The 26,153-nt window shown below is 40.8% G+C and overlaps 3 protein-coding genes across 3 annotated transcripts; 2 read left to right on the forward strand and 1 right to left on the reverse strand.

The window, feature by feature from the left end:
• Positions 1–549: 549 nt before the first annotated feature.
• Positions 550–2,176, forward strand: si:ch211-256a21.4. The gene is made up of 2 exons (XM_042412641.1): positions 550–750; positions 1,165–2,176. The coding sequence occupies exons 1-2, from the start codon at positions 600–602 to the stop codon at positions 1,476–1,478; spliced, it is 465 nt and encodes a 154-aa protein (XP_042268575.1). The 5' UTR covers positions 550–599; the 3' UTR covers positions 1,479–2,176.
• A 12,946-nt stretch (positions 2,177–15,122) lies between these two features.
• Positions 15,123–19,289, forward strand: rag1 (recombination activating 1). Its single transcript, XM_042412647.1, has 3 exons — positions 15,123–15,457; positions 15,561–16,690; positions 17,542–19,289. Exons 1-3 carry the CDS (start codon positions 15,123–15,125, stop codon positions 19,287–19,289), a joined length of 3,213 nt encoding a protein of 1,070 aa, XP_042268581.1.
• Positions 19,290–21,978: 2,689 nt separating this feature from the next.
• rag2 (recombination activating gene 2) lies at positions 21,979–23,806 on the reverse strand. Its single transcript, XM_042412502.1, has one exon. It carries the CDS (start codon positions 23,804–23,806, stop codon positions 22,205–22,207), a length of 1,602 nt encoding a protein of 533 aa, XP_042268436.1. The 3' UTR covers positions 21,979–22,204.
• Positions 23,807–26,153: the final 2,347 nt, after the last annotated feature.

Here is a 26,153-nt window from a genome sequence, read left to right on the forward strand (position 1 = left end):
CATTTGGAATGTGTTATTCCTCCCCTCGGGACATGTTTTAAGACATTTAAGAATAATATTCTTGAAATAATAATATTGTATGTATATTTCCTCCCCAAAACAAGCTCAATTTAAAGTAAAATAAGAATTTAAAATGTAAATATTATTTAAAAAATACATCTACACGTTCATCCTCTCTATTTTTTGTTTTAAAGTTCAATTGCTAGACACAAGATGTCTGCCACTTCACTGAGAAGTCCGTTCTCAGTGAATGTGCCCTGGAGATTTCAACTTTCACCATCACACTTGTGTGAGTTGCTTACTGGAACATGATTAGCTCCAAACTAGTTGTTATGTCACAAAATCCCACTCGTACCAACATGTCTTAAACTGAGATTCAAGATGAGTGCAGAGAAACTTTCCCCTCTCAGCAGATGAATGTGAAAACAGCTTTCTGGTGTCAAACTCTTACACGCATCATTGTGCACAGTGAAGCTCAAACATCCAAGAGAACACATTTTTCAGTGGCAGTTTACAGAAAATCTAATTTATGTCTGTATATGTGTCTTTCTCGTCCAGCTCTGGAAGCAGAGAGAGTATTTGGGGTTCTGTCTTTCCTGATGGCTATGAGCACTGGCACTCTCTCTCTGGTGTTTGCCCTCTGCTGGACATCTGAGACGGTGCGCTCCTACTCCAACACTCGCTCTCTGCTCATGGCAGGACAGGCTCTTTACCCCACCACCCTGCTGCTCCTCACCATGGTCTCTACAGGTAACAGCCCCACACTTCTCAAAATATGTGTGACACTTGTTTGCCTGGGCCACACACCTTTTCTTGTTTTTCTCTTTATTAATACTGTTGTTGTTTTTGTAAGTTTTGAAATAATGCATACATTTCAAGTAAAGTAGTAAAAATAGACTCATTTCCCATTAACCTCCAAATAGCCTTCTGGTTGGTGTAGTTCATGTCAAATCTGCACCTACAGAAATTCTTTTATGTACTACTCATTTACATACCCTGCAGGGTATCAGTTTTTTAGTCTTTTTAGTTTCCTTGGAATTACAGTTCATTATCATACAAACTCTTTTCTAAAGCTCCAGGCATGTAATAATTGACCTTAATGACTTTATTCTTTTCCTGGCAATGGCACTTGATTTGACTTGTTTTTTTCTCCCCTATCTACAGGTTTCTTCTTCCTCCTCAGCTGGTCTCTTTTCACCTATCAGCACAAGGAAGAAATCCACCAGGACTTCTCCAGCCTGGGCTCCTCGTATTGGCTGGGGGCTTTAGGCTGGGTCCTGCTGTTGGTTGTGGAGATGATAGTCTTTATAGCAGAACAACTAGTGGTGCCAGACATCCTACCGGACTTAGAGAAGGCTGTGGAGAAGTGGCGGGTTGAATCACAACTAAAGTCCGCTAATCGCTCCTTCAGCGACAGTTATCACCCTGGTTACAGCACAAGCAACATAGCTCCAAAGAGGTATATGTCATCACCTTGAATGGAGTGCAGAAATGAGGATGTGACAGAGAAAATGAGTGTGAATGTGTTAAGTTACACATTAACAAACTCAAAGGAAGCAGCAATTCCTCGCTGCTTTATAGATCTATAAACCAGACTGTTATTGATTGACTTTCTTTTGAGTTAAGTGTTGCCTGGAGGAATTAAGATTCTCTGAATCCTGTAAATCTGTGGGACTGAGAGGGAGTCATTCTCCAGTTTGTTTTCAGTGTGGCCTGAAATAACATTAAAAAAAACACTAAGGACCAAAAATACTGGCTGGGAAAATGGGCAACAAATGTAAGTTGTATGTTGGTATATTTGGGTTTGTAAAGTTTGTAAAGTTGTGTTCAGGAGTCCAGGTTCGCTTCTGGGCCAGGAACACATCCAGGTGTGGAGTGCTTTCAGTCAAGTCAACTAGAACCTATAGCTGATTGTTTCAATAGGTGCTGTGATGTACTTTATGAATGTTAAAATACTGCCATGTGCGATTTTAAGCAGTAATTCTCAGGTAAAAATATGTATCAGTGAATGTTTTATTCTAAATGTGCGGGAAAGTAAGCTATAATGGCTCTAATATATGATATACTGTATGGTGACATCATAAATCATGTGAAATGGCAAATACACATCAGTATCCAGTGTCACTCTGTTAAAGGTTAGGTATTAGAGTATTCCTGTATATGCTGATGATGAATAAAGAGAAAAATATTGCACAAATACCTGTGACCATTCTCCTTATTTACTTTTCAAGAATCCCTTATTTGATTATCAATTAGCATTTACATGGTTATCAGAATGTATTCCATGTATGTTCAACAAACCATATTCAGGCTGTGGCATGTCAGCTCTCCAGACTCCTGTGTAAGATCCAGACTGAAACAACCTTCCATGGCTAAATAAATAAAAGTTTAAAAAGTTTTCACCCTTGACAATTTGTCTGTCTGAAAGGCAAACAAGTAAGAACAAGAGCAGGTGTATTGAGGGCTGAGCATGACGGTTCACTGCTTGGACAGTTGTCCTACATCAGCCCACCAGGAGTTGAATGTACATTGAAGCAGAGTTTTTGCCAGTCACTCCTACATCTGTCTCTTTTATGAAAACACTTACCTCATGCATTTCCAGCGTACACCACCCAGCTCTGCAGAGCATTTGGACCAGACAACAGACTGCCTCCAAAGTTATTTACTTTTCTCACACACATTCCCAGGAGGAGAGCAAGCGCTCTCATACTGGACTGCTTATGTTTATGTTCTCAACCTGCCAAAGTGGGGGAGAATTAAGTGGCTCTGGCTCTGTTAATTGGGCGTTAATCAGGTGTTGCTCTAATTAAAAGGCAGTTCCGCCCTGTTGGGCCCTGGTAATGAGTTTGTTATTAAATCCACAGAGGATTTTTGTCTCTTTTTCAATTTACCAACAGGGTAGTGCTTAATTGCTGTGTAAATGAGGGGAATGTCCTTGAAGGTCGTCTTGCATCAGCACGCAATCCATGGACAGAATTGTTCTGAAGAGCTTCCCTGCTTAAACCTCAAATCCATTCAATTCATTGTTTGTTGACCTCTTGTGTGTCTCGTTGCAGTTTGTGTTATTTGAGTTCTGCGCTGCTCATTTCTAAAAGAGACCTCTTCAAACCTCATTTACTAAATTGAGAGAGCAGGTAACCCGCGTTCTCTTGTAGATAAAGGTACTTTTAAAATGGATTCCTTTTCATCTAAAGTTGCTTTTATTCCCCCTGGTAGGTGCTGTCCGGGCCCTTGAACACATGCAGCCTTTTATAGCTGCCAGTGTCTCATAAACAAACCCTCACAAGCTGCTCTTTCACCTTCCTGAGAGAAACATACCAGAGGCTGAGAATGCCTTCAGAAAAAGTCAGGTCGAATCAATGTGGAGATAGAGAGAAAGAGATAGTGAGACGTTTAGGCACAAAGGGAGAAATGACAGATGAATGGTAGAAGATGTTACACAGAGATAGACAGGTGCCCTGATAGACACAGAGAGATTGTGGATGCTGATTGTTGAAGGGCATTTGCTACAGAGACATCAATCAGAAGATGGTACCAAGATTGAGCAGGCCGCCGGCACTTCCTGCCCGCAGCCGGCAGCATGTGTAGAACACAACCTGGGCTAAACCGCTGCTCTTCATATCAATTAGAGACTAATTATACAGCCATGTCCTACTAATGCTGCACCACTGCTAAGCCATCCCCGAGTATAAAATCGGAGTGTGAGTATGTTTTTCTGTGCTCCTATGTGTCTGTGGTTGTGTTCATTGAGATAAATAAATAAACTCGGCGGCTGCCAAGGCGAAGCATTCTTAATCTGATTTTCAGAGCTGTAAATTTGTATTTTGGAGGGAAAGAGAGAGAAAGAGAGCAAGTGCAAAGGAGAGAGAAGAGAAAAAAACTGTTGTTTTCTGCTTTACCTTTTGGTGGTGCTAGTGTAACATCTATTCTGTTTGTCTCTTGCAATCAAATCTGGTGAAATGAGGGAGACACTGCTCTCATTTGATGAGTGATAAAATCACACACACACAAAAAAAATGTATGCATGTGTCTGTGTTCGTGTGTTAGATTTGTATTTGTGAGGTAGACACTGTATGATTAATATTCTCAAGCATATTTCAGACGATTTTGAGCCAGAATGTGCCGGACTACTTAATAAGTCAAGTTTTATTTGGCTCGATGTGGGAGCATGATGAATTATGAAATAAAGTGAGAACTCCATGCTTTTTGCAGTTTTATTTCTCTGTGGTTTACATAATTCAGTCTGAACATTTGTAACTTTCCTGACAGGTTAATGCTGTCGCGTTCAAAGTGAAGACACTGAGGAAATGCGCAGAAAGACAAGACAGCAGGGGAGTAACAGACATAAAGATGAGAGGAGGAGAGAACAGAGAACAAAGAGAGGATTTGAGATGTCACAAAATAGCTTCATGCTGTCCCTGAATTCCTTACTGCATTGTGTGGTGTCATGTTTTGATGAACTTTGTACCTCTCTCTCTTCCTCGCCACCTCTCATGACTGGCTCTCTGTAGCCCTGAAAGTTCTGATGTAGTCAAAATCAGTGCTTGACCACTGGGGTTTTTGTGCTCTCCACTGCATTGTCATCAGTATAAGTGGACACTCTCTGAAAATGGAAAAGTCAGGAAATTTGATGTCTGCAGTCCTACAATCTTAGAAAAAGCAAGCAAAGGGAGGGAGAAAGAGAGAGTGAGTGCATGATGATGTGGGGAGAGTACACCTTGTGTCCTTCAGTCGTTTTTCTAGCAGGGACCCAGTTCATCTTGCCTGTAGAATCTTCAATGAGCCATTGCTCTTTGTGACTGACATCCCACACAGACCACCCTGCTGATTACATTTGTTCAGCAGAGCTGAGTGCAAAGGAGGCAGACAGAAAGGGGAGAGACAGAGCTTGCATCAGGGAAAAGACCTTCTTGATTACCCTGCACTTACATTTATCCATTCGATTTGAGAGTGCAGGTGTCTTTGCATTGTCAAGCTCTCTCTGCTGTCTCGGGTACTAATATTGTTTTTGTGTCTTTAAGTTTAGACTTGTGAATCCCTGTGTGCATACCATATCTGCCCGCTGCTACCCTTGCTCATAAGTGGTGTCGTCTCGGACATCTCAGTCCAGACAATGAAGCTGTAGTTCCATTCTCGTCACTCTATTCATCCCTGGCCAACTGTAGCCGCTCCCTTCTCTTATCTCTGTGTGACCAAGGAAATTAAATTACAAATATAATCACTTGGCGCCAGTTTCTTTAACAGTGTGCCTCTGCTTTGCATATAGAGTGTGCTTGCTTTGGAGACACGTTGTGTGAAGTTACTTATTGGCCTATTTATGATAATGGGCTCTGCTCCACTAGTGGAGTCACACACACCTTTTCACAATGACAGTGAATGTTACGAGGGAGTGAAGTGAGAGGAGGCTGAGGAAAGAGGTTGAAAAAGACAGACATGGGTGCAGCCATCTTGGGAGAAGAATTTTGGAACTGTTTATCTTACGGGTCCATAAATTCCAAATAAATTTCTAATAACGTCTCAAGAAGTTTCCTGGAAAGAACTGTGTACTGATTATAGGTGAAACCAAGGCAGTGTTCAAATGGTACACTTCCAATTTAAAAAATCCAATTAATTGCTAAGGTAGCTTAACCTGGAGTCTCTAAGTCAATGGACCACAGGTCAGCAGCTGAACATGAAAAAATATGCAATTTGTCTTAAGGCAGCCGTACAATTCAACATGTATGAAAAATAAAGTTTCCAATGATAAACGGAGGACAAATAAATATTTATTTGGCTTTGGGTGAAACTGTCCTTTCAATGAAATTCCTCTGAAAACCAATAACAGCTTTTAAACTCAACTCAACTAAACTGTTTTGGAACATTGTTGCTATTTTCCCTATGATTAGTACCAAATGACATAGCACTTTACATGAAATTTTTAAGGAATTGAAAGGAAATTATCATATTAGAACAACAGACCTATAAATGAGAGCATTATCAAAGATTGCATGGGTCAATAATTTAGAAAGCTATGAGGAGATCTGTAAATATGAATAGATAAGTAAGCAAACACACTGCTACCTGGTGTACTATAGTATAAAATGTATAGTGTCCTCACATGGACCAAAAAAATCTGTTTTTATAGTATGTACACTCCTTTTTGTTAAATACAGTATATCTCTAAGCACCATTTTATTCACCTTAAATGATGAGGAGATGACCATTCTTTAACAATAAACACGTCAGTGATGGTGCAACTTTATGATAATTCATAAGTGTCTGACATCTCAATTTACAACTATGACTTCATTTATTACTCTTTATAATATGGAAATGGTAAATGAGTGAATGAAGGGGTGATTTCAGTAACAGCATCACTCACTCACTCTCTAATGCCAACTGCCATTGTGTGGACGACTTCCTCTTCAGCTCAAATATATTCCACACACGTTAGACCATCTGACTGAATAAACGGTCCCCATCTCTCTCCGTCTCCCTCTCCAAACCTCTGTCTCTCCTGGAGGTCTTTCACGAAAAAGGGACAGGATGAAAACCTATGTATATTAGAATGATGTGCTTCCCGGGAGAGGCAAAAGGGAAAAATGGTAAAGCGAGTGTGAGGAGAGTATGAATGGAAGAATAGCATTTTTATCATCGTTATTATGAGACGGCCATCACAGGCCTCCCTTACCTCTTTCCCTTATTCCCTATTCAGTTAGGAATTTATTTACTTATGCAGAGGCTGTTATGCTTGCCTGTCCAGACAGGCCAGCAAATGCAAAACTGTATCAATACCTTCGGATCTACCCGGTCCCAAAGCAGAGCAGGTGGATGGTGTGTTTATTTGTGATCTTTATGTATTCAGTGCTAGTTACTTCCCCCTCCAACTACAGGGACCACATGTTTGTCCCTTCCTGAGGCATCTCTGTGTTCTGCTGCAGTTAACAAATGCCATATGCCCCTGAGTTAGGCTCAACTGCTGGCTTCTTTCTCAGTGTAGTCCAATCCACAGACTACATATGACTGTGTGACAAGAGATGGGGATTTCCAAAGTGTTGTTCTCAAACAATTACTGTACATGTCTGTTCCTGTGCTCATAAAGCCCATAGCTATCATCATCTTCACCACCAGCAGGTTGCCGTGAGAGGCCAGGGTGGTAAAATAATGGCTCCCCACTGGATCATGTGAATCATTGCGATGACTGGTTGATAAATGCTCCACCACCCAGGCTCTGGCTCCAATAGTCATTTCTCTCTCCAACTGGATTGGCTGCCAAATGACAACAACTTCCCTCCCCTAGCCCCCCACCTATCCACAGCATCTTTCACAGCGCCTCCTTTCACCTTCTATAATTACTGTACTCTATAAGTCGGGTTTAAGACCAGTCACTCTAAATCAGCCCTGAATCGGCGCGTGTTACTGTGTCCATTGTTCCCTTGTCTGAGCTCTGGCAGAGCTAGTGCAGAAAAGGGCACAGCTGTCCTGGCATTTCCTATAATGGACTTTTTAGTTAAGCAGATCTACGTGTGGGAAAAGAGCTCTTTGTGTTTGGTGGAAAGTTAAGATCGGGGGCAGTTGGGGGTTAGAGTTGACAGACAACAGCGCTGCTCTTTTCACACTCCTTGACACATAATGGGACCAATTTTTCTTTCTACATCTCTCCCTAGTGGCCATAATTTGCTCATTGCATTGATGAAGGGGGGTTGAGGGAGGGAGATAGGGAGAGTGACCAGTCAAGAGACAAATACTCTTTCAGTATTACTCTGATTTCATTTAAGAGCTGTATGAATGTAACCCACTTATTGAGGTGTTAAACAACTCGCCAAGAAATCCTCCTTTAAAGGATGCTGAACGTTTGAAATCTCAAGGAGTTGTTTGCAAGCTACTATCCCTCAGCTGACAGACCTTCTGTGTAAACCAGCACCAGACAGTTTGAGAAAAGAGGTCTAATACATAGTTAAACACGAGACAAATCCATTGAGTGGATGTTTACGTGACTGGAGGTCCCTTAGCATCAAGGGGACTGCTCCTCAATCAGGGAAATCTACATTTAATTAACACAGAATTAAAGAGCATTGTTATTTTGATTAAAGACACTGGTCTTGATTCCCCACTCTACTCTAGTGCTCCTGAATCCGGCTTAAGGTTTAATTTCATTTGGTTTTCTGTGAGTGGATCAACATCCATCTGGATTGTCTGCTCAGATGCAGGTCTCGCTTTTTAGAGGGTTATACTGTAAACCTCCAGCACAATCCCACCATGTATATTGCAATCACTGCATGTTATTGACCTCTATGTGGCCTATCTTGCTGTGGTAATAGGATTTGTTTTCTTTTCAAAAAAGGTTTTTTAAAATGGACTCTCACAGTTGCTGTAGCTTAAGTTGTTCTCTATATATATCGTCTAACTCACCAGAACAGAAGAGATGAATGGAGCCAGTCCAAAACCAAAATAACTCTGCAGGGCCTTAGGGAAAGTTATAATGCAAGACTTGGAACGAATTAATGCAGTCCCAAGACTAGACTATCCAATAAAATGAATATTTGGATAGCTGGACATGGACGATATTGTGGTGTCAGGCTGTCAGCAGCTTGTAGGGGATGTTATTTGTAGAAGCTGTGATGTTGTGGTGTGTCTCCACTCTCTGTTAAAGCTCCATCAGTCAGGATGAGCTGACAACAAATGCAGCCGAGTCATACAGGGTCACGCGAGGCCTCAAGACGGCATCACTCAACTCAGCTGTCCCTTGGATGTCACTGTAAGCACGCTAACCTGTGGTACAGAGGGAGGGAGAGCCAGTAATTAATCACCTCATTGGAATAATCACATAATTGATTATTAACCAAACCTAAGTTGAGGGTGAGAAGAGAGGGGAGGGAGATGAAGGAAGCAAGACTTTCAGAGGGAGAGACAGGGGGAGATGAATGAAGTTGATTTGAGTAGTGGGGCAAAGGGTTTGTTCTGGCAGGTAGCTCTGACAAATAGCTCTGCATTGAAGTCTAACTCTTTGAGTATTAATCTACCAAATCATGTCTCAGGATGAGAGATGGAAGAGGTGGACATTGGGAGGCAACTCACCAAGAACTGGCTGGGCGAGACTGAAGTTGTCGAACGTGCTATGAAAATGCAATTAAAAATTTGCATACCGAATGCTCAATATATTGCATAAAACTCAGTGGGAATATGAGAGCGAAATGCCCTCTTTACCCTGAATATAATCACAAAGATGTCTACATTCTTCATGACATTTAGAAAGATCATACTGTAATTTTGGTTGGTCTACTCAAATGTAGACAACACTGACATTTTATTCCCTGTGAGGAAGATACTGATGCACCCGTGGAATTCAGCCATTGTCCATTTCTGCTGTTGACACTTTTACTTAAGCTGGTGTGTGACTTGAGCTGTCGGGGGTCTTTTTTTGGACCCCTGGCTTACATAGTGCTGCCTGGAAGGCTTGATCTCTTCCCCCCTTTCCTTGTCACAGCCTGCAATCAACCCTAAGCCCTTTTGTGTTCTCCACTCTGAGCTAAGCCTGTTATCCTGTGCAACTCCTTTACACAAGATCACTACTATATCCCACTTCCCTGTCTTTCACCTCTTGCACCTTCCCTCTCTTTCCCCCTCCTCTATCTGTCTGTCTGTCTGTTTGTCTGTCTCTTTGTTTTATACACAGAAGCCCAAAAGTAATGATTCTTAAGTTTTTCAAGGATGGATTAGTGGGACTACTTTATATGTATTTAGTCTTGTTCTTGGACATCGCCTACATACCAAAACAGACTCACAAATGCATACACAGCCTTGCAATTCTCTCCCCCTCCCCCCTCCCCCAACACACTGCCCTTGCCATATTCCCACTCATCCCTCCCACTATACACACACCTGCTACATGCTCACACACACACACACACACACACACACATTGCTCACTGACGTTGTTTGGATTCATCATATTAGAAAAAACACCCCCTCCTAGCGCAAGGTGTCAGCTCAGTGGTGCATTGCAAACTCCTGTATGTCCTCCTAAACTGCAGCCTCTAGTCCCCCAGGGTCTGCTCCTCACATTCGTAACACTCTGCTCCATGCCAGGTGGCTGTCTCCATGAGTCCTCCTCCCCATAAATCAGACTGTCTTTGAGTTGATCAATAACAAGTCAATTAGCAGGCGCAGAGAGATGAGGGTCTCAGAGGGTCACCGCTTGTTTGTCAGGTTGGCATCTGCAGCTTCGTCCCTGTCTGCCATGGAACTAGGTGTGTCGTTTACCTTGGAAACGTGTGGCTACCTGGCTATCATAAATCTAAATATCAACTATAAATAGAGTTGGAACATCTTGCTACAATCCATCATTTGCTTGTTCTTGGATGTGTAATATATCAAGCACTGCGTACTTCAAATCTCCCAGCTGTTTGAATGGACTTGAATAGGCCTCGAAAACATCACTTTTTGCCACTAACTTTTTGGTGTATTTGCTCTTCATCATATCTTGTGAAAAGGTATGCTTGTCACACACGCATACAAAAAATAAAAAAAAAACAACCCCAAAAATAATTTTGCTGTCTGAGGTCACATATGACCATATGCACCAAATATAAGCTGCAAAGCCTGCCAGTATTCATCCTGCTCCCCTGTTAAGCTGACAAGAGTGGGAGAGACCCAACTGTTGTTTGGTGCCCACTGACTGTGTATCTAATGAGTTGGCTGGCAAATCCAAAGCAACAGCAACAGGCTCCTGTGGCGAATACACCAGATTAATCCCCTGGATAATTACAAACAAGAAAGATCTTGGGCAAATACTCCCCATACCTACTGAGACATCACATCAAATGATGCTATCTAATTAAACTCATTCTGAATGGTGACAGAGAGAAGAAATGAATGAAATGTGCTGCTTATGTGCTGACATCACATAAACAGAAAAACTGCTGATAAAAAGTGCAAAATGACAGCATCACACACAGCATCTATGTAACTCCACCACTGAGATCATCATGAGTTTAAACAATTTACTTTTGCACTGACTTATGAAGTGTTTCAGTTATTTTGTCTATCCTATCCTGTTCTCATCAGTGGTTTAATCACATAAGAGTTAGGTTTTAAGGCAAATTCTAAATTTGTAATATTCATATTAGAAAAAATATTTCAAGAACAATATTTTGCTTAATTTTTATTCGTGTGAGGGACATGACGGTACATTTATCCTGTGATCTTTTGTGTCTCTGCTTAAGTAGCCTTTACATATGTTTAACAGTATATCTTTCTGTTAGAGTGCGGCCACCTGGATGAGGTAAACCTGCAGATGGATAAGAGAAAGGAGAGATAAAGGTGACACAGAAGTGTCTCCAGCTGAGGATCGCTGTGGTGTGGTAGAAAGTTGTTTGTTTGGGGTATACTGTTGGATTCTGTACATGCACATGCTTGCAACTGTGCTTTGGGTTTGACCTTGTTTTTTCCAAATCAGCTGCCTGCATCAGGTGGTGAGAGTTGACTGTTGGGATCCCGTCAAAGCAAGGGTATAAATACCAGACACAAGGAGAGAGACAGGAGCAATCCCTCTATATGGAGCCTCAGCTCCTGGTAACAGATGCTCCAAGTTGTGACAGACTCAAACATATACAGTGTATGTATGTAATGTGTATAGGCCTGGCTCCAGGGCTTCCCTTGTGCTCCCATGCGGAGAGGACCCCCAGGGGAGCTGATGCCAGCTGAGACTGAAAAACAAGGTAAGAGCCCAGCTGACACACATGCACACAGACTCAGCTGTTTGTCTCAACGGAGAGTTCATATGTGAAGTACACACAGAGCCAGGAAATGAAGGAGACTGCCAGATTCAAGCTTCCCAGGGAGAAAACGTAGTGAGAACACTGAAAAATGGATAGATGGAAGATGCTGCAATATGTGCGTGATAGGTGTGCAATGGTAAGACTCAACAATGGATATAATGGCTTCTAAGACTGTTTGACTGCTTTATTGTCTGACCTGGTAATGGAGCAATATTGATGTTGACCCAGACCTAAACGTTGTTCATCATTTGATGCCTCTAACCTCTGTGGTTTCTATAATGAAACCCAGTTTAATGACTCATGTGTTTCTATGCCTCCGAATATATTCTCTACTTTTCATTTGAATATAATAAGTCTTTAGCAACTATGACAAATTCATTCATTATTTATCTTCACTCAAACATGATTTTTCTGTTATTGCTTTATCAGAAACTTGGCATACAGAGGACTCTAGAGAAATCTTTAAATTACCTAAATACAATTCAGTTCATTATGTAAGAGAGAATAGATCTAGAGGTGGAGTATCTCTGTTCATTCATGGTGACTATGAATTTAAAATTAGGGATGATCTCTCTCTGAAGTCAGATAGAGCTGAGGTGGAATCTGCTTTTTTTTTTAGAGCTCTCTGGTGTCTCTGGTGGAAAGAATGTTATTGTTGGTGTTATTTATTGCCCACTTGACTCTGTTGACAAAGATTTTAATGAAAGTTTATCCAGTTCAACTGATAAACAACAAGGATAAACTCTGTTACATTTTTGGTGATTTCAATATAAACCTCTTTAAAAATTAATTAAATTCCCTTACTGGGGATTTTCTTATTCTGGGGATATTCTTTATTCTAGTTACTTTTTCCCTCTTATTCATAAATCTACATAAGTTAAAGAAAATTCAGCAACTTTGACTGATAGCTAACTCTTTGAGCAAAGGAATGAAATCTGGGGTCGTGTATCAAGAATTGTCAGATGATTTCCCCATATTCCAGTACTCTTTATTAAAGGTTAATAGAACTCAATATCCTAAGAAAATCATGCACAAAAGAATTATGAGCAAGTCAAATATTTCTAAATTCTAAGACATGCTTGCCAGTATTTCATGGAGTGACGTATATGAGGAAAATAATGCTGATTTTGCATATCAAAATTTTACGAAAGTTATTAGCTTTAGTTTTAATTAATGTTTTCCAATAGGCAGTCCTACCAAGAAATGCAGTCAAGACTTCAATAAACCTTCAGCTGATTTGCTGAAGCTTTCGAGGAAAAAGAATGAGCTGTACAAAAAATATGTCTCACATCCTACTCCTCTTACCCATGGTGTTTATAAATCCTATAGAAATAGTATATTCATCCCATTAGATCTGCAAAAAAGAAAGATTTCAGTGAAAAATTTAAGAGGTGTTCAAAAGATATTAAAAAGTAGTAGAAAATAATAAAAGACTACCCCAGAGCTACCTTCAGTCTTTTGGATGGTGAAAATTCTCTCTCTTTGATATAGCTCAAAAATGTAATAAATTTATTGGTTATTAATTGGCTAACAAAATTTCTGCCACTCCAAATCACTCCACTTATATGGCTCTGCTTCACCTGATTGACAAAGTTACCTCTGCACCGGATAATAATGAATTTACTTGTAGTATTTTCATAGACCTTTCAGAAGCTTTTGATACAGTTAACTGTCATATTTTATTGGAAAAAGTTGAATAAATATGTTTTTCATGATACTAGGTACAACAGGGGACAGTTTGTTTCTGTTAAGGGTTGCTATTCCAACAAAGCCAGACTAGTCTGTGGGGTTCAGCAGGGGTCCATTCTTGGACCATTATTATTCCTTATCTATATTAATGATTTGTCTGATGTCTCAAGTATCCTTTCTCCAATAATGTTTTCAGATGACGCGACCCTAGTTCTCTGTCTCTGTCTATCTGATTAAGAATGCTAATGTTGGTTTAACTGCTTACCTTACATGGTTCAGATTAAATAAACTATCTTTGAATGTAAAACAAAAAAATCTAACTCTTTATCATTTTGATAAGAGTTTGACTTGGAGACATCAAACTGACTGGGTTGCAGAAAAATAAATACATCTATTGGTATAATAAGGAGGGTCAGTTATCTTGTCACCACAAACTGTCTCTTAACTATCTAATTTATCCCGACCTTTCATATTGTAATATAGTTTGGGCCAACTTATGAGATATATTCAAGTGAAGAGAATATTCCTTAGCAGTTCAAAACTTACTTTAAAGCACATTCACAGGTCCATTCTTACTCAACTCGTCAATCTTCAGATCTTGATCCTCCTAAATTTCTCACTTGCAGAGGTGAATTTTTGATAAGATTTAGGGATTTATGTTAATTTTGTGTTTTCTGTAACATTGTGAAATTGAACATAATTTAGACCTCAAATAAGCCCACTGGGTTTTCTGCCTCTCCCTGCACTGTTGTTATCTTTGTCATTTTTCTGTATTTTTTAAACTGTGCAAAAGTAAAACTAACCCCCCCCCCCCCCCCCCCCGCCCAAAAAAAAAAAAAAAACCTTGATAGTATGGGAGGAGATGAAATAAGGTCTGTCAGTGCAGCAGTATCATTGATCTTACCTGTGCTATATCATAAGAGTGCTTTGCTGTTGAAATATGACTCCTCAATTGAACAGTGTTGTGTCTGGAATAATTCTTTATGATCTTTACTCAGTATGATGGTTTCTTGTTTTCTTTTCACTCCTGTTTGGTCAATATCTATGTATTATGAAATAAGTTTTCTGTGTCTCCAATTTTTTCCCCGCATTTAAAATGCCAGTCGGAGGCTCCCGGGGCTCCAACTCTCTCTCCAGCCAAGAAAATGACTAATATAAATGATTGACAGCCTTACAGGGATAAGGTTGCCCATTTAGCAAATTCAGTGTGTCAAAGGAAAAGAGTCACAATGGCTCCCTGAGCGATGGGATTGGAGATGAGAGAAACGAAGATTTTTGTGCTGTATCGATCCCCCAATGCTTGTCTCATGCATTTTACACAAGATCTAAATGCCACTTACGGTATAATACAGCACTAGGTCAGGGCTCACTACTCTCTGTTCGGTGGGATTTCAGGGTACTCTGGTGTATAAATTCAACAGGAATCAAGTAAAGCTGTTTGATCGTGTCATGGGCTCAACGCTAAGAAGGCACTGGGGATATCTGAGTATTTGAACCCTTGAATCTTTTCTCTGTATCCATTAATGGGCCTCTCATGGACATCTGAAATTATTTTCATACTTTTTCAATGCATCAAACTAAGGTCTCCTCTTCTCTCCTCTCTTATTTCCTCTCCTCTCCTCTCCTCTCCTCTTCTCTCCTCTCCTCTCCAGGGTCTAAGTTCTGAGTTGCACCATGGCAGAAGAGAGCTCGGAGACAGATGGCCCCAGATTCTCAATGCCGGCTGAGCTCCAGCATCCTCACTCTAAGTACTCTCAGTGGAAGTTTAAACTGTTTAGGGTGAGGTCCATGGAGAAGGCCCCGTTGCCCAGTGAGACACACCTTGAGAATGGTGTCTTGTCAGGGTTCTTGCCTCCTGTAGCTCCAAATATAGAGTTGGATAATAGTGTGGGTCCAGGTAGTGTTATGAAATTATGCCTAGGTGGAAAAAGCAAGGAAAATGTGGAGGGCCCGGGCCGGAGGGTGGATATGAAGCTACAGGAAATGGACACCCATATGAACCACCTCAGGTGATCAAATGTTACTATCCTATACTATATGCTGATACTCTATACTATATATTATATAAGTTTCTGTCAAAGAATTTGACAACATTGTTTTTCCTCTATGAAGGTGCCTGTGCCGCCTCTGTGGAAATGTCCTAAGGAAAGTCAAAGGCCCAGTGCATGATGTCCATGCGGATCTGGATGAGGCAAGCAAGGGTGCCCTGCGTAAAATGGGCTGCAAGTTTACAAGCTGGCCGGAGGTCATCCTCAAAGTCTTCAAAGTGGATGTGACAGAGGACACAGAAGCTGTCCACCCTCTTTCGTTCTGCCATCGCTGCTGGATGGCTGCCATACGAGGAGGAGGCGTCTGTAGCTTTTCCAGAACAAGAGTCCCTGAGTGGAAACCTCACTCTTCCCCCTGCCATCTTTGCTCTCCCAAGAAACCGTCATTCCAGCGGACTAAGAGAAAGAGGAGGACCATTCCTAGAGCCCAGAGCTTGGCAAAAAGGACCAGGTGGGACCACGGCAACAGCATTGTCATTGGTGAGAGGAGAGCTTTGAGACCATTTGGAGACCGTCATCATGGTCCTGTGGTTAGGGCCTGGAAGAAAACCAGCACCCAGAGAGAGCACTGGATGAGGAACATCACCCACTGCCAGAAAGACCACCTGAGTACCAAGCTGATCTCTGAGAAGCTCCCTGTGGACTTCCTTTTTTCTTTCACCTGCCTGGTGTGTGACCACCTGCTCTTTGACCCAGTTCAATCTCCCTGTGGGCACCTCTTCTGCCGCAGCTGTATCATAAAATATAACCACATTCTGGGACCTCACTGCCCGGCCTGCAACTTGCCCTGTGGCCCTGATGACCTCATCCCCCCTCCCAAAGCCTTTTTATCAGCCCTGCACTCTCTGCCTTTGCTCTGCCCCAGAGGCAGCTGTGGGCAGAAGGTAAGGCTAGACTCATTTAAAGCTCACTGTGTGGGCCATGATCTGGATGAACAGGATACAAACCAGCAGTCATCAGAACTTGACATCTACCTGCTAACCAATAAAGGGGGAAGACCCCGTCAGCACTTGCTATCGCTAACTCGCCGTGCCCAGAAACACCGGCTTAGGGATCTGAAGAACCAGGTGAAGATGTTTGCAGACAAGGAGGAAGGTGGCGACCTGAAGTCTGTGTGTCTGACGCTGTTTCTGCTTGCACTGAGATCTGGGAATGAACACCGGCAGGCAGACGAGCTAGAGGCTATGATGCAAGGTAAAAAGCGATTATGAGGCTTTTGTTCAATCAACATAACCCCCCATAGTTAAGAAAGATGAACACAAACAAATGAAAATTATGATAGTGTTTGCTCATTAATATTTCTGCCTACCTCTGAGGAATACACATATCTCATAAATAACAATGAGTTGAAAGGTTCACACTTAAGGAGAGAGGAGAAAGTTTCCTGTGATTTTGATTGAAAAGCTTTTCATTATTGTCCATCTCTGTCTATTGAACCACTACTGTTACACGCCCAGCCCCTCCCTGACTCTGTCCAACTCTCATTCTCTGTCTGCTTGTCTGCCAGTCTCTCATTCTCACACTCCCTTTAATGCACAATAACAACTCTTGTGAAGGGGCTGTTAGAATCAAAACAACATCAGCAGCTCTTGTATCTGCAAATTACACAGACAGCACCATCCTCCTCTCTGGGGAACAGAAGCCAGCTGGTGTCTGTTTTCATCTGCAGCCAATACATCACTTTCGCCAGCTTCACTGATTCACCCTCTGTCCCCTTATAACATTTGGAAATTAGGAAATATTGGATTTTTTAATCATGGGCTTGTGGGCTTTTGACAATGATACATTCACATTTGGATGTTAAATTTGTGATTCTCTATGTCTCATAGTATAAATGACTCCAAATGTGGGATATCAAATGAGGAAATATTAGATACTGCAGTTCTTTTCAAAGCACTAGAAATGGGCTTCCACAGTTTGGTGTTGAATAATTCTCTTCATGTCTCAATCCTTTCCTCTTGCTTTCCTGTTTTATTTCTGTGTTATTTTGCCTCTTTCTGTCTCTCTAAAACTTTCTCCCCTTTTGATTTTCTCTCTCTCTGCAGGCAGAGGCTTTGGGTTGCATCCTGCTGTGTGTTTGGCCATTCGGGTCAACACTTTCCTCAGCTGCAGCCAGTATCACAAGATGTACCGGACTGTCAAAGCTACCAGCGGCCGCCAGATCTTTCAGCCCCTGCACACTCTTCGAGCCACAGAGAAGGAGCTTCTCCCTGGTTTTCACCAGTTTGAATGGCAGCCAGCTCTCAAGAATGTGTCTGCATCTTGCAATGTTGGCATTATTAATGGGCTCTCTGGATGGGCTTCCTCAGTGGATGACTCCCTACCTGACACCATCTCTCGGCGGTTTCGCTATGATGTGGCACTAGTGTCAGCATTAAAGGATCTGGAGGAGGACATCATGGAGGGGCTGAGAGAAAGTGGGATGGAAGACAGTGCTTGCACCTCAGGCTTCAGTGTTACGATCAAGGAATCCTGTGATGGCATGGGCGATGTCAGTGAAAAGCATGGTGGAGGACCAGTTGTTCCCGAGAAGGCTGTACGTTTCTCTATTACTATTATGACTGTGTCTGTCCTGGCAGATGATGAGGAGGAGGAGGTTACTATCTTCACGGAGCCAAAGCCAAACTCAGAACTGTCCTGTAAGCCCCTCTGCCTGATGTTTGTGGATGAATCAGACCATGAGACAGTCACAGCTCTCCTGGGGCCGATAGTTGCCGAGCGTAATGCAATGAAAGAGAGCAGGCTCATCCTTTCCATCGGCGGCCTGCCTCGCTCCTTCCGCTTCTACTTCAGAGGCACGGGATACGATGAAAAGATGGTACGAGAGATGGAGGGCCTGGAGGCCTCAGGTTCCAGCTATGTCTGCACTCTGTGTGATTCCAGTCGAGCAGAGGCATCTCAAAACATGGTGCTACACTCCATCACCCGCAGTCATCACGAGAACCTTGAACGTTACGAAATATGGAGAACCAACCCCTTTTCTGAGTCTGGAGAAGAGCTGCGGGACAGAGTCAAAGGGGTCTCTGCCAAGCCCTTCATGGAGACCCAGCCCACGATGGATGCATTACATTGTGACATTGGCAATGCCGCAGAGTTCTACAAAATCTTCCAGGATGAAATTGGGGAGGTGTATCGAAAGGTCAATCCCAGCCGGGAAGAACGGCGCAGCTGGAGGGCAGCCCTAGATAAACAGCTGAGGAAGAAGTTGAAGCTTAAACCAGTAATGAGGATGAATGGGAACTATGCTCGCAGGCTAATGACCCAGGAGGCTGTGGAGGTGGTGTGTGAGCTGGTGCCCTCAGAGGAGAGGAGGGAGAACCTGAGGGAGCTCATGAGGCTATACCTACAGATGAAGCCTGTGTGGCGCGCCACCTACCCAGCCAAGGAGTGCCCTGACCAGCTGTGCCGCTATAGCTTTAACTCCCAGAGCTTTGCTGACCTCCTCTCCTCTGCCTTCAAATATAGGTACAATGGAAAGATACCTAATTACATGCACAAGACCCTGGCCCATGTCCCTGAAATCATAGAGAGAGATGGATCCATCGGAGCCTGGGCTAGTGAGGGGAATGAGTCAGCAAACAAACTGTTCAGGCGTTTCCGGAAGATGAATGCACGTCAGTCAAAGGCCTTTGAGCTTGAGGACGTGTTGAAACACCACTGGCTCTACACATCCAAGTACTTGCAGAAGTTTATGGAGGCTCACAAGGACTCTGCTAAAGCTCTGCAAGCTACCATTGACCCAGATGAGATCCTGGAGGATGAAAATATGTCTCTGGAAGTTAATAATTTTTGATTCTTTTTCACATGAAAGCCAGATAATTTGATTGATTTTACACTCAAGATTGTTGTATAATCTGTTTATTGCCTGTGTCATAGATTGTCTAGTTAACAATTTCTTTTGCAGATTGCATGGAGCCGATCTCTATCTGCATTTATTGGGAGGACTTGAAGCAGGAATGGCTTTTTTTCTAAAATGTTTTATATTTTGTTGTGATACAATACACAGATACAAGTATAAAGCAAATTCAAACATGCATAATCATTAATTGTTAGACTTTACATTATACTGTTTAATTAAATATCTACATTCTTGGACTTGCAATTTCCAGTGTGCTACAGTATGTTTTGTTAAATGTGTATTTTACTTGTGGCAATTAGTACAGTGTGAAGATGGGACAGCAGAGGAATATAGAAGTAACACACAGATGTTCCCTTGCTCTTAGCAGGAAAGTTCTTTTTTTTTTATCTTCACCGTCTGTGAAATATGATGCAGTTTATAGTATTGCAAGGATATGACACATTTATGAATTTATATAGAGAGGATATTTATGGAAACAGATGAAAGCACTGTAAGTCATGGAGGGAAATTGTGTTAAAAAGACACATTTGTGGCCACTGTATTAATATATCATTTGAGCTGGAGCAAAATGCAATCACAGAGACCCAAATGTTCTTTGTTTCATGAGTGCCCTCTGAAAAAGATTACTTTAGTGCTTTATCGTGGGATCCCTCAGGGGCAGAATAGATGCCAGGTCACTTTGAACCAATTTTTATCTCTTTCAGTTTTTGCACAGTGAAGGATAAATGATACTTATTCGAATTTTTCACATAGAATAAAGCATATACTGACCTTTTTGTTGATATCATAAAAATACAGTATGGTCCATTACGGAGCCTAATACCCCATGGACTCTTCAGCACGCAGGGATTTTTCTTAAGCTCTGTATATTACCTGGCCCCATCTCTCTGCTGATATTTCTTCATTGCCATGGTTGACAGTCAAGAGGGATAGGAGGGAGCTAGAAAGACCTGATGTAAACTGATTTGTTGGCAACTTTATTTGTTTGATTGATTGATTATTTTGTCTTTTTCTGCCCTCAACATTTTGAATTGTGACAGGCAATTTTGTTTTCTTATTTGATTGAATGTTTGATCCTATTTTGCTGTCATAAGTTTAAACATGACAGCTGTGAAATATTCACATTTCACTGGATGGTTGTGTCACAGTCCTACAATAACATCATGTTTTAGAGCATTATATTGCAACTTGTCCCATATTTGTTTTTTTTTTTTGCAATAATGAATTGCATTTCTAATGTAATGGATGATGGATGCTTCACCATTTCCCACTTGTTCACTTTTCACCATGTTTTTCCTCATTTTGTCTTTCCACATTACACTAAATATCAAGTTAACTGTTTACTGGGGTTGCAGAGGGCTTTCAGTGATGATTTATTCTGCATAATAGTACAGTATTTCACAGAATTACCACTACTTATTACAATTTTCATGTGTTATTTTTATTAGATTTTGATTTAAAATGCAGTTGTGTGCTGTTTATGGATGTTTCTGTTGTATTTTAACTGAAAAAGACAATTGAAGAAGGAGTTTTTTTGTACTTGTTTTGTCCTTGTTTCCACCAAAGATTAAATAAATCTGACATGATATTCTGGTTTGTTTTTTGGTTTTGTTTTATTATTAAAAGCAATTTACAATTTCAAAAACTTATATCATAGCACAAAATTTTGATTCATTTGGTTCTGGAGGACAGCACTAGTGAGGGCTTACTTTCACAGTGATTCATGTAATAGAAAATAATAAAATGATAAACAGCTGATAAAAATACAAATCTGAAACACTGTACACATATATGCTAAAAACTCAATCAGAAGGAACTATATATAGTACTGTTATATACATAATGTAGTATCGTCATATGACAACATTACCTTTTCATTTCAGGATGCATTTTTATTACATATCTGCATATTAGGTATTTTGGAATTTAATACAAAATACCAAATACCTGGAATACAATGAATACAAAATGACTATGAACTGATTACACTGACATTTTCATCATATTGTCTATATTTTATTTATTCATAATTTCTGATTTTATTATATATGTATATTAGGTATTCTTTTTTATTTTTTCATAGATGTCATTTAAATACAATTTACAATTGTAAAAAACGATTATGGTGTATTTTGCTCTCTAGGAGGCCAGTGTTAGGACGTGTTAAATAGCTCTTTTTTTATTTCCACTCTGGTGGAATTCCACTGATGAAATACAAAATGATTAAGATTAATTGTCACATATAATCATTGTGAGTGTCCATTAGAAAAATACAGATATAGAGACAGAAAAGTTTCATTTCGTCATATGTTTTATTTATTTAATCTAATCACAAATTTAATTAAGTACACAACTGCTTATTTTTATATTCAAAATTTAAAAGAAAGAAAGAAACATTTGGCCTGGAAGACAGTGTTACAAAGTGTTATTTAAACCAGTTATACTCACTCTTGTACACGATGGAATACAAAATAAAAATAAGCCATTATACAGCTGATAAAAAATAAACTAACAACAGATAAACTTGCAAGAAAATATATTTTTGTCACACCTTAATGAAAATATACACCATGAGAAAAATGAAAATTGTAAAATGAGAAATCAGATTTCAGGTTGTGTTTTTATTTAAGCTTGACTTCATTCTTGACCTTGGTGTATCTCAACAACAATCTCACCTTGAGGCCCACTTACTCACTTGCATTTTTATTGAATATCCTCATTACAAATTTAATGACAGGATAATATTTTTCATCAATCATTTATTCCCTGAATATAAACAAGAAAACATCCTATATATACTGAGCACCCTTAACAGTGATGATCTACATGCATTACATTTAACACTGGAGTCAGTCAAAAAGCCTTCTGAAAAAGCTTTTTTTGGCAGGAGACATCTTCATTATTGTAGGAGTTTGCCTGTCCTTTACTTTCATGGGGGTGCGCTTCAAAGGCATGACCTGTCGAGGTGGGGTCATCTCCTGGTAAGGCAGGCCTCCGTGGTCTAGGCAGAAGTACTTTTTGCTGCCCTGAGAGAACTTGACCAGCAAGGTTTCAGACAGCTCCATGCACTGGGCATGGACCCAGTGTCCTCCTTCTCCCCTGGAACAGAAGATCATGGCTGGCCGGTGGAGCTCAGTGGAGTAATAAGGCTCCCATGTGTTGGGGTCCACCTGACAACCAAGGCAGCATTTGATCCAATAGCCTGTTTGCGATTCATCCTCCTCATCTTCCTCATTGTAAGTCTCCTCTTCTCCATCACTACTGTCCTCCAGCTCATGAGGCTCACGACCAAAGTAGAGCTCCTCAGAATCCTCAAGAGGAGTAGAGTCGTCATAATCGGTCGACTCTTGGCTGCAGCCCTGGGTTCCTTCTTCCTCTTTGCCTTCTCTCTTTGTTTCAAAGTTCACTTGATAAAAGTAGTGCACATCTGGTTGGGATGGCCTTCCCTCAGTCGGTACAGCTAGCAGGATGCTTACCTCCCCGGCACTACCGCCAAACCAAGTTCGACTATGAATGATATCTGGGGTCCACTTAGGTGGTTCCAGGGATTCAATGTGGATCCCTTTCTCATCCAGAGTCACGGTGCTGCATTCCAACCTCTTCTGAGAGTTTGACTGATACCCCCCTAAGATAATATATTTGTGAGTGGGACCTGTACGGGTGATGATGGCACTAGAGATGGATATACCAGTTTCTAAGGCTTCGCAGGAAAGCAAAGGACTGCCCTGCAGAAGCTCAACACGCAGGCGGAACAGTCGAGGTGGGCGGGAGTCAGAGGTTAGTGAGTGACCACCAAGGACGTAGACACAGTCCTCTCTGGAAAGGGCCAAATGGAAAGACTGTCCATCACTAAGCTCAGGTAAAGTGTGAACAGAGGAGCAACCGAACTCCAGGTCAAACAGGTACACCTGAGGAGGACAGTCGACAACGCTATTCCAGCTCTCTGTGGTCCGCTCTCCTGCCGGCATGTAGGACCTACCACCAAATAATACACATGCTGTCTTCCCATGGCTCTGAACCATACTGACTGTGTGGCCATATCGGGCCCCTGGCACTTCACCTACCAGTTCTTTCTCTTTGCAGCGTAGGGTCAGTTTGCGATTGCAGCCGCGACTATCCATGGTAAGCATATACAGGCTTGAGGAGATCTCGTTATTTGGGGTGCGACCACCGTGGATGAGATAACTCTCTGGAAGCCCATCATAGGGGTCGAGGCGGCAAACAGCAGGGCAACGTAATGGGGGTAGGTAGCAGGAGTCATTGGAGAAGGAGATGGCCCTTAACTTAAGTTCACCACGTTTAAACCGCACCCCAAATACTCCAGTTGGACAAGAGCGCTTGGGCCAGCCTTTCTGGCCAAACAGGAGAACTTCACCATCCAGCTGCAGCAGAGAGCAGCCGGGCTGTAGAAGGCCTGCACAGTTCACTGGAGTTAATGGTTGCAGGGTCATTTTCCGGCAGGTGCCTGTGTCAAAACAGCACACAAACACACAAACACAGTCAGCTGTTGCTTGTTTTCATGCATGGGCTTTAAAATTTTACTTCCTGTTTATTACAGTAACATGTGGAAGACTGTGTATCCTGTATGCACTGTAGACTCCAAAAATGCATTAGTAGATACTCAGCTTCTCCACAAGTCCTTTCCTTCCCTTCCTTTTGAAATTTGTAAAAGGGACATTCATACTAGAATAACATACTGTATATTAATATTATTATCACATTATGTTATACATATATTAATAACATACCAGTTGTTAGCTTATGTGGAACAGTTTAGAAAGTTGCTAACAGACAAAATCTAAATCACAATGTAAACGATTTAATAATTAAAATTAAAAAAAGGTAAAAAGAGCTTTTTATGAAAAAAATTAGAATGCAAACTGGATTTTTTCTAAGATTCATTTTGCCAAGATATGACATATTGGAGATGGAAATGCTTTTGTCAGTGAAGCTACATCACTGTCACACCTACCAACAGTAACATTTTTATTAACCACAACCACAACTGTTAACCACAACTATACCTTTTATCATAGATTTTGTACTATATGCATGCTGCTGGTGCTCCTTTTATTTGGCAATACAAAGTAGCACTTGAGTTCTTTCCTTAAGTAAAATAACACCAACAATATTTAATTAAGGACACAAAAACATGAAAATAAGGCGGCAGCATATTACAGCAACAAATGACACTTCTAGGAGCTACTTCTGAGGCAATAACTTTCCAGATATTTTTACACAAAGACAGCGCTCAGCATGATTTTCCTGGAAAATGGTTATATTTTCTGGTACAGCAGTATCCACAGCATTATGAAATTACTGGACAATCGCACAGTGTGGGCACTGTGTATTAGGGATGGGTGTACCTTTAAAAGTCTAAACAAAGTCACTGAATGAATTTCCCAAGCTCATGAGTGACATCATTTATTTTTTAGAATTATTCTTAAATTTTAATGCCATCATTACAGTGCCACAACTAACTTGTAATGTGCCACTTTATTAGCTGAGTCTGAGTATGAGTCAGTACATCGCAGACAGTATTTGACTACATTTTCCAGTTATGGTGACACAGACCTTACAAGTCAACTTAGAGTAAGCACAATATTGATTAAAAAACCCTGAGAAATGTTAATTCTTCCTTTGATTTAGAAAATAATTTTCTGTTTGCTTACCTTCTGGTCAGGGCCAGGATACAGTGCGAGATAAACCTCAAGGGCTCTTTACGTAGCGTAACTTTGACAAAGGCAGGGAGTGACAGTGAGTTTGTGAAGCTTCGTTGACTCACAAACACTTCCAGATCTTGAGGTTAACTGTCTGTGACTGCTGCTCACTGGCAGGTGTACTGCCTGCATTCATTTAGTGAGTCACTTCAATGATATCACCAGATATCAGTTATACCTAAGAAGGTACAACAGGATTATTGAGGGAGTCTGTATAACAAACAACTGTATAATACCTTGAGATATTAAAAACTGTCTAGATATGTTGTGCTTTTTTCAGCATGTACAAAGAATTAATGTCACATCTAAAAAAAGGCTTTAATTAAATGATAGTTGAATATTTAATTAAAACTGATGATAATAACAGAAGTCCAAATAACAACAAGCTTGAAAACATAAAACATCATGACCTACATTATGAAGGGAATGCATGATGACAAAGTTATTTGAATAAGTCCAATCTCCACCAACAGCACAACAGACATATTCAGGACTGCTTGTTTTCAATGTCATAACAAGACACACCTCTGATGTGAGTTTCTTGTCAGGGAGGCTAGAAGAAGACAATACAAATAGAAAGCCAGTGTTGTGTGCTCTTTGTGCCATCAGGCAAACTTAATTGTAGTAATTTTACAACTACGTTTTACTCCTGAATCCAGCACATTCAACAACTTTACTAGACACAGCTAAAAATAGAAACAGTTTGAAAAATACCACTATGCAACCATTATATCTTAATTATAATATTGACTAAAGCAGATGCAGACAGCCATTTAATAACATTCAGTCAATAAAGTCTATTAATATGCTTCCAACATGAACATTCCTCAAAACCTTATAATGAATGAAGTGTGATTTCTAAATAATTTCTTCCTCATGCCAAACTATTTTCTAGTGGCTAAAATTCTGAGATAATTAACTTCATGTAGATGATTGAAAGTATTTAGTTTATTCACCAAGGCCTGGGCTTCTTAATTCAACTGTTTCAAAAGCTGATTAGAGGACCTAATCAAATTCTTTTTTGTTAATTATCAGGCATTATATACCAGACACACTGATTCTCCATTAGTATTGAGGG

Source organism: Thunnus maccoyii, chromosome 5, assembly GCF_910596095.1.
Source record: "Thunnus maccoyii chromosome 5, fThuMac1.1, whole genome shotgun sequence".
Classification (NCBI taxonomy): domain Eukaryota; kingdom Metazoa; phylum Chordata; class Actinopteri; order Scombriformes; family Scombridae; genus Thunnus; species Thunnus maccoyii.

What these genes read in the sequence shown, in the direction of transcription:
- si:ch211-256a21.4 (XM_042412641.1), top strand. Translation starts at nt 600, where the DNA reads ATGGCTATGAGCACTGGCACTCTCTCTCTGGTGTTTGCCCTCTGCTGG. An exon ending in CCTCACCATGGTCTCTACAG is followed by an intron (nt 751 to 1,164) that starts GTAACAGCCCCA and finishes CCCTATCTACAG; the next exon opens with GTTTCTTCTTCCTCCTCAGC.
- rag1 (XM_042412647.1), top strand. Translation starts at nt 15,123, where the DNA reads ATGGCAGAAGAGAGCTCGGAGACAGATGGCCCCAGATTCTCAATGCCG. An exon ending in ACCCATATGAACCACCTCAG is followed by an intron (nt 15,458 to 15,560) that starts GTGATCAAATGT and finishes TCCTCTATGAAG; the next exon opens with GTGCCTGTGCCGCCTCTGTG. An exon ending in GCTAGAGGCTATGATGCAAG is followed by an intron (nt 16,691 to 17,541) that starts GTAAAAAGCGAT and finishes CTCTCTCTGCAG; the next exon opens with GCAGAGGCTTTGGGTTGCAT.
- rag2 (XM_042412502.1), bottom strand. Translation starts at nt 23,806, where the DNA reads ATGACCCTGCAACCATTAACTCCAGTGAACTGTGCAGGCCTTCTACAG.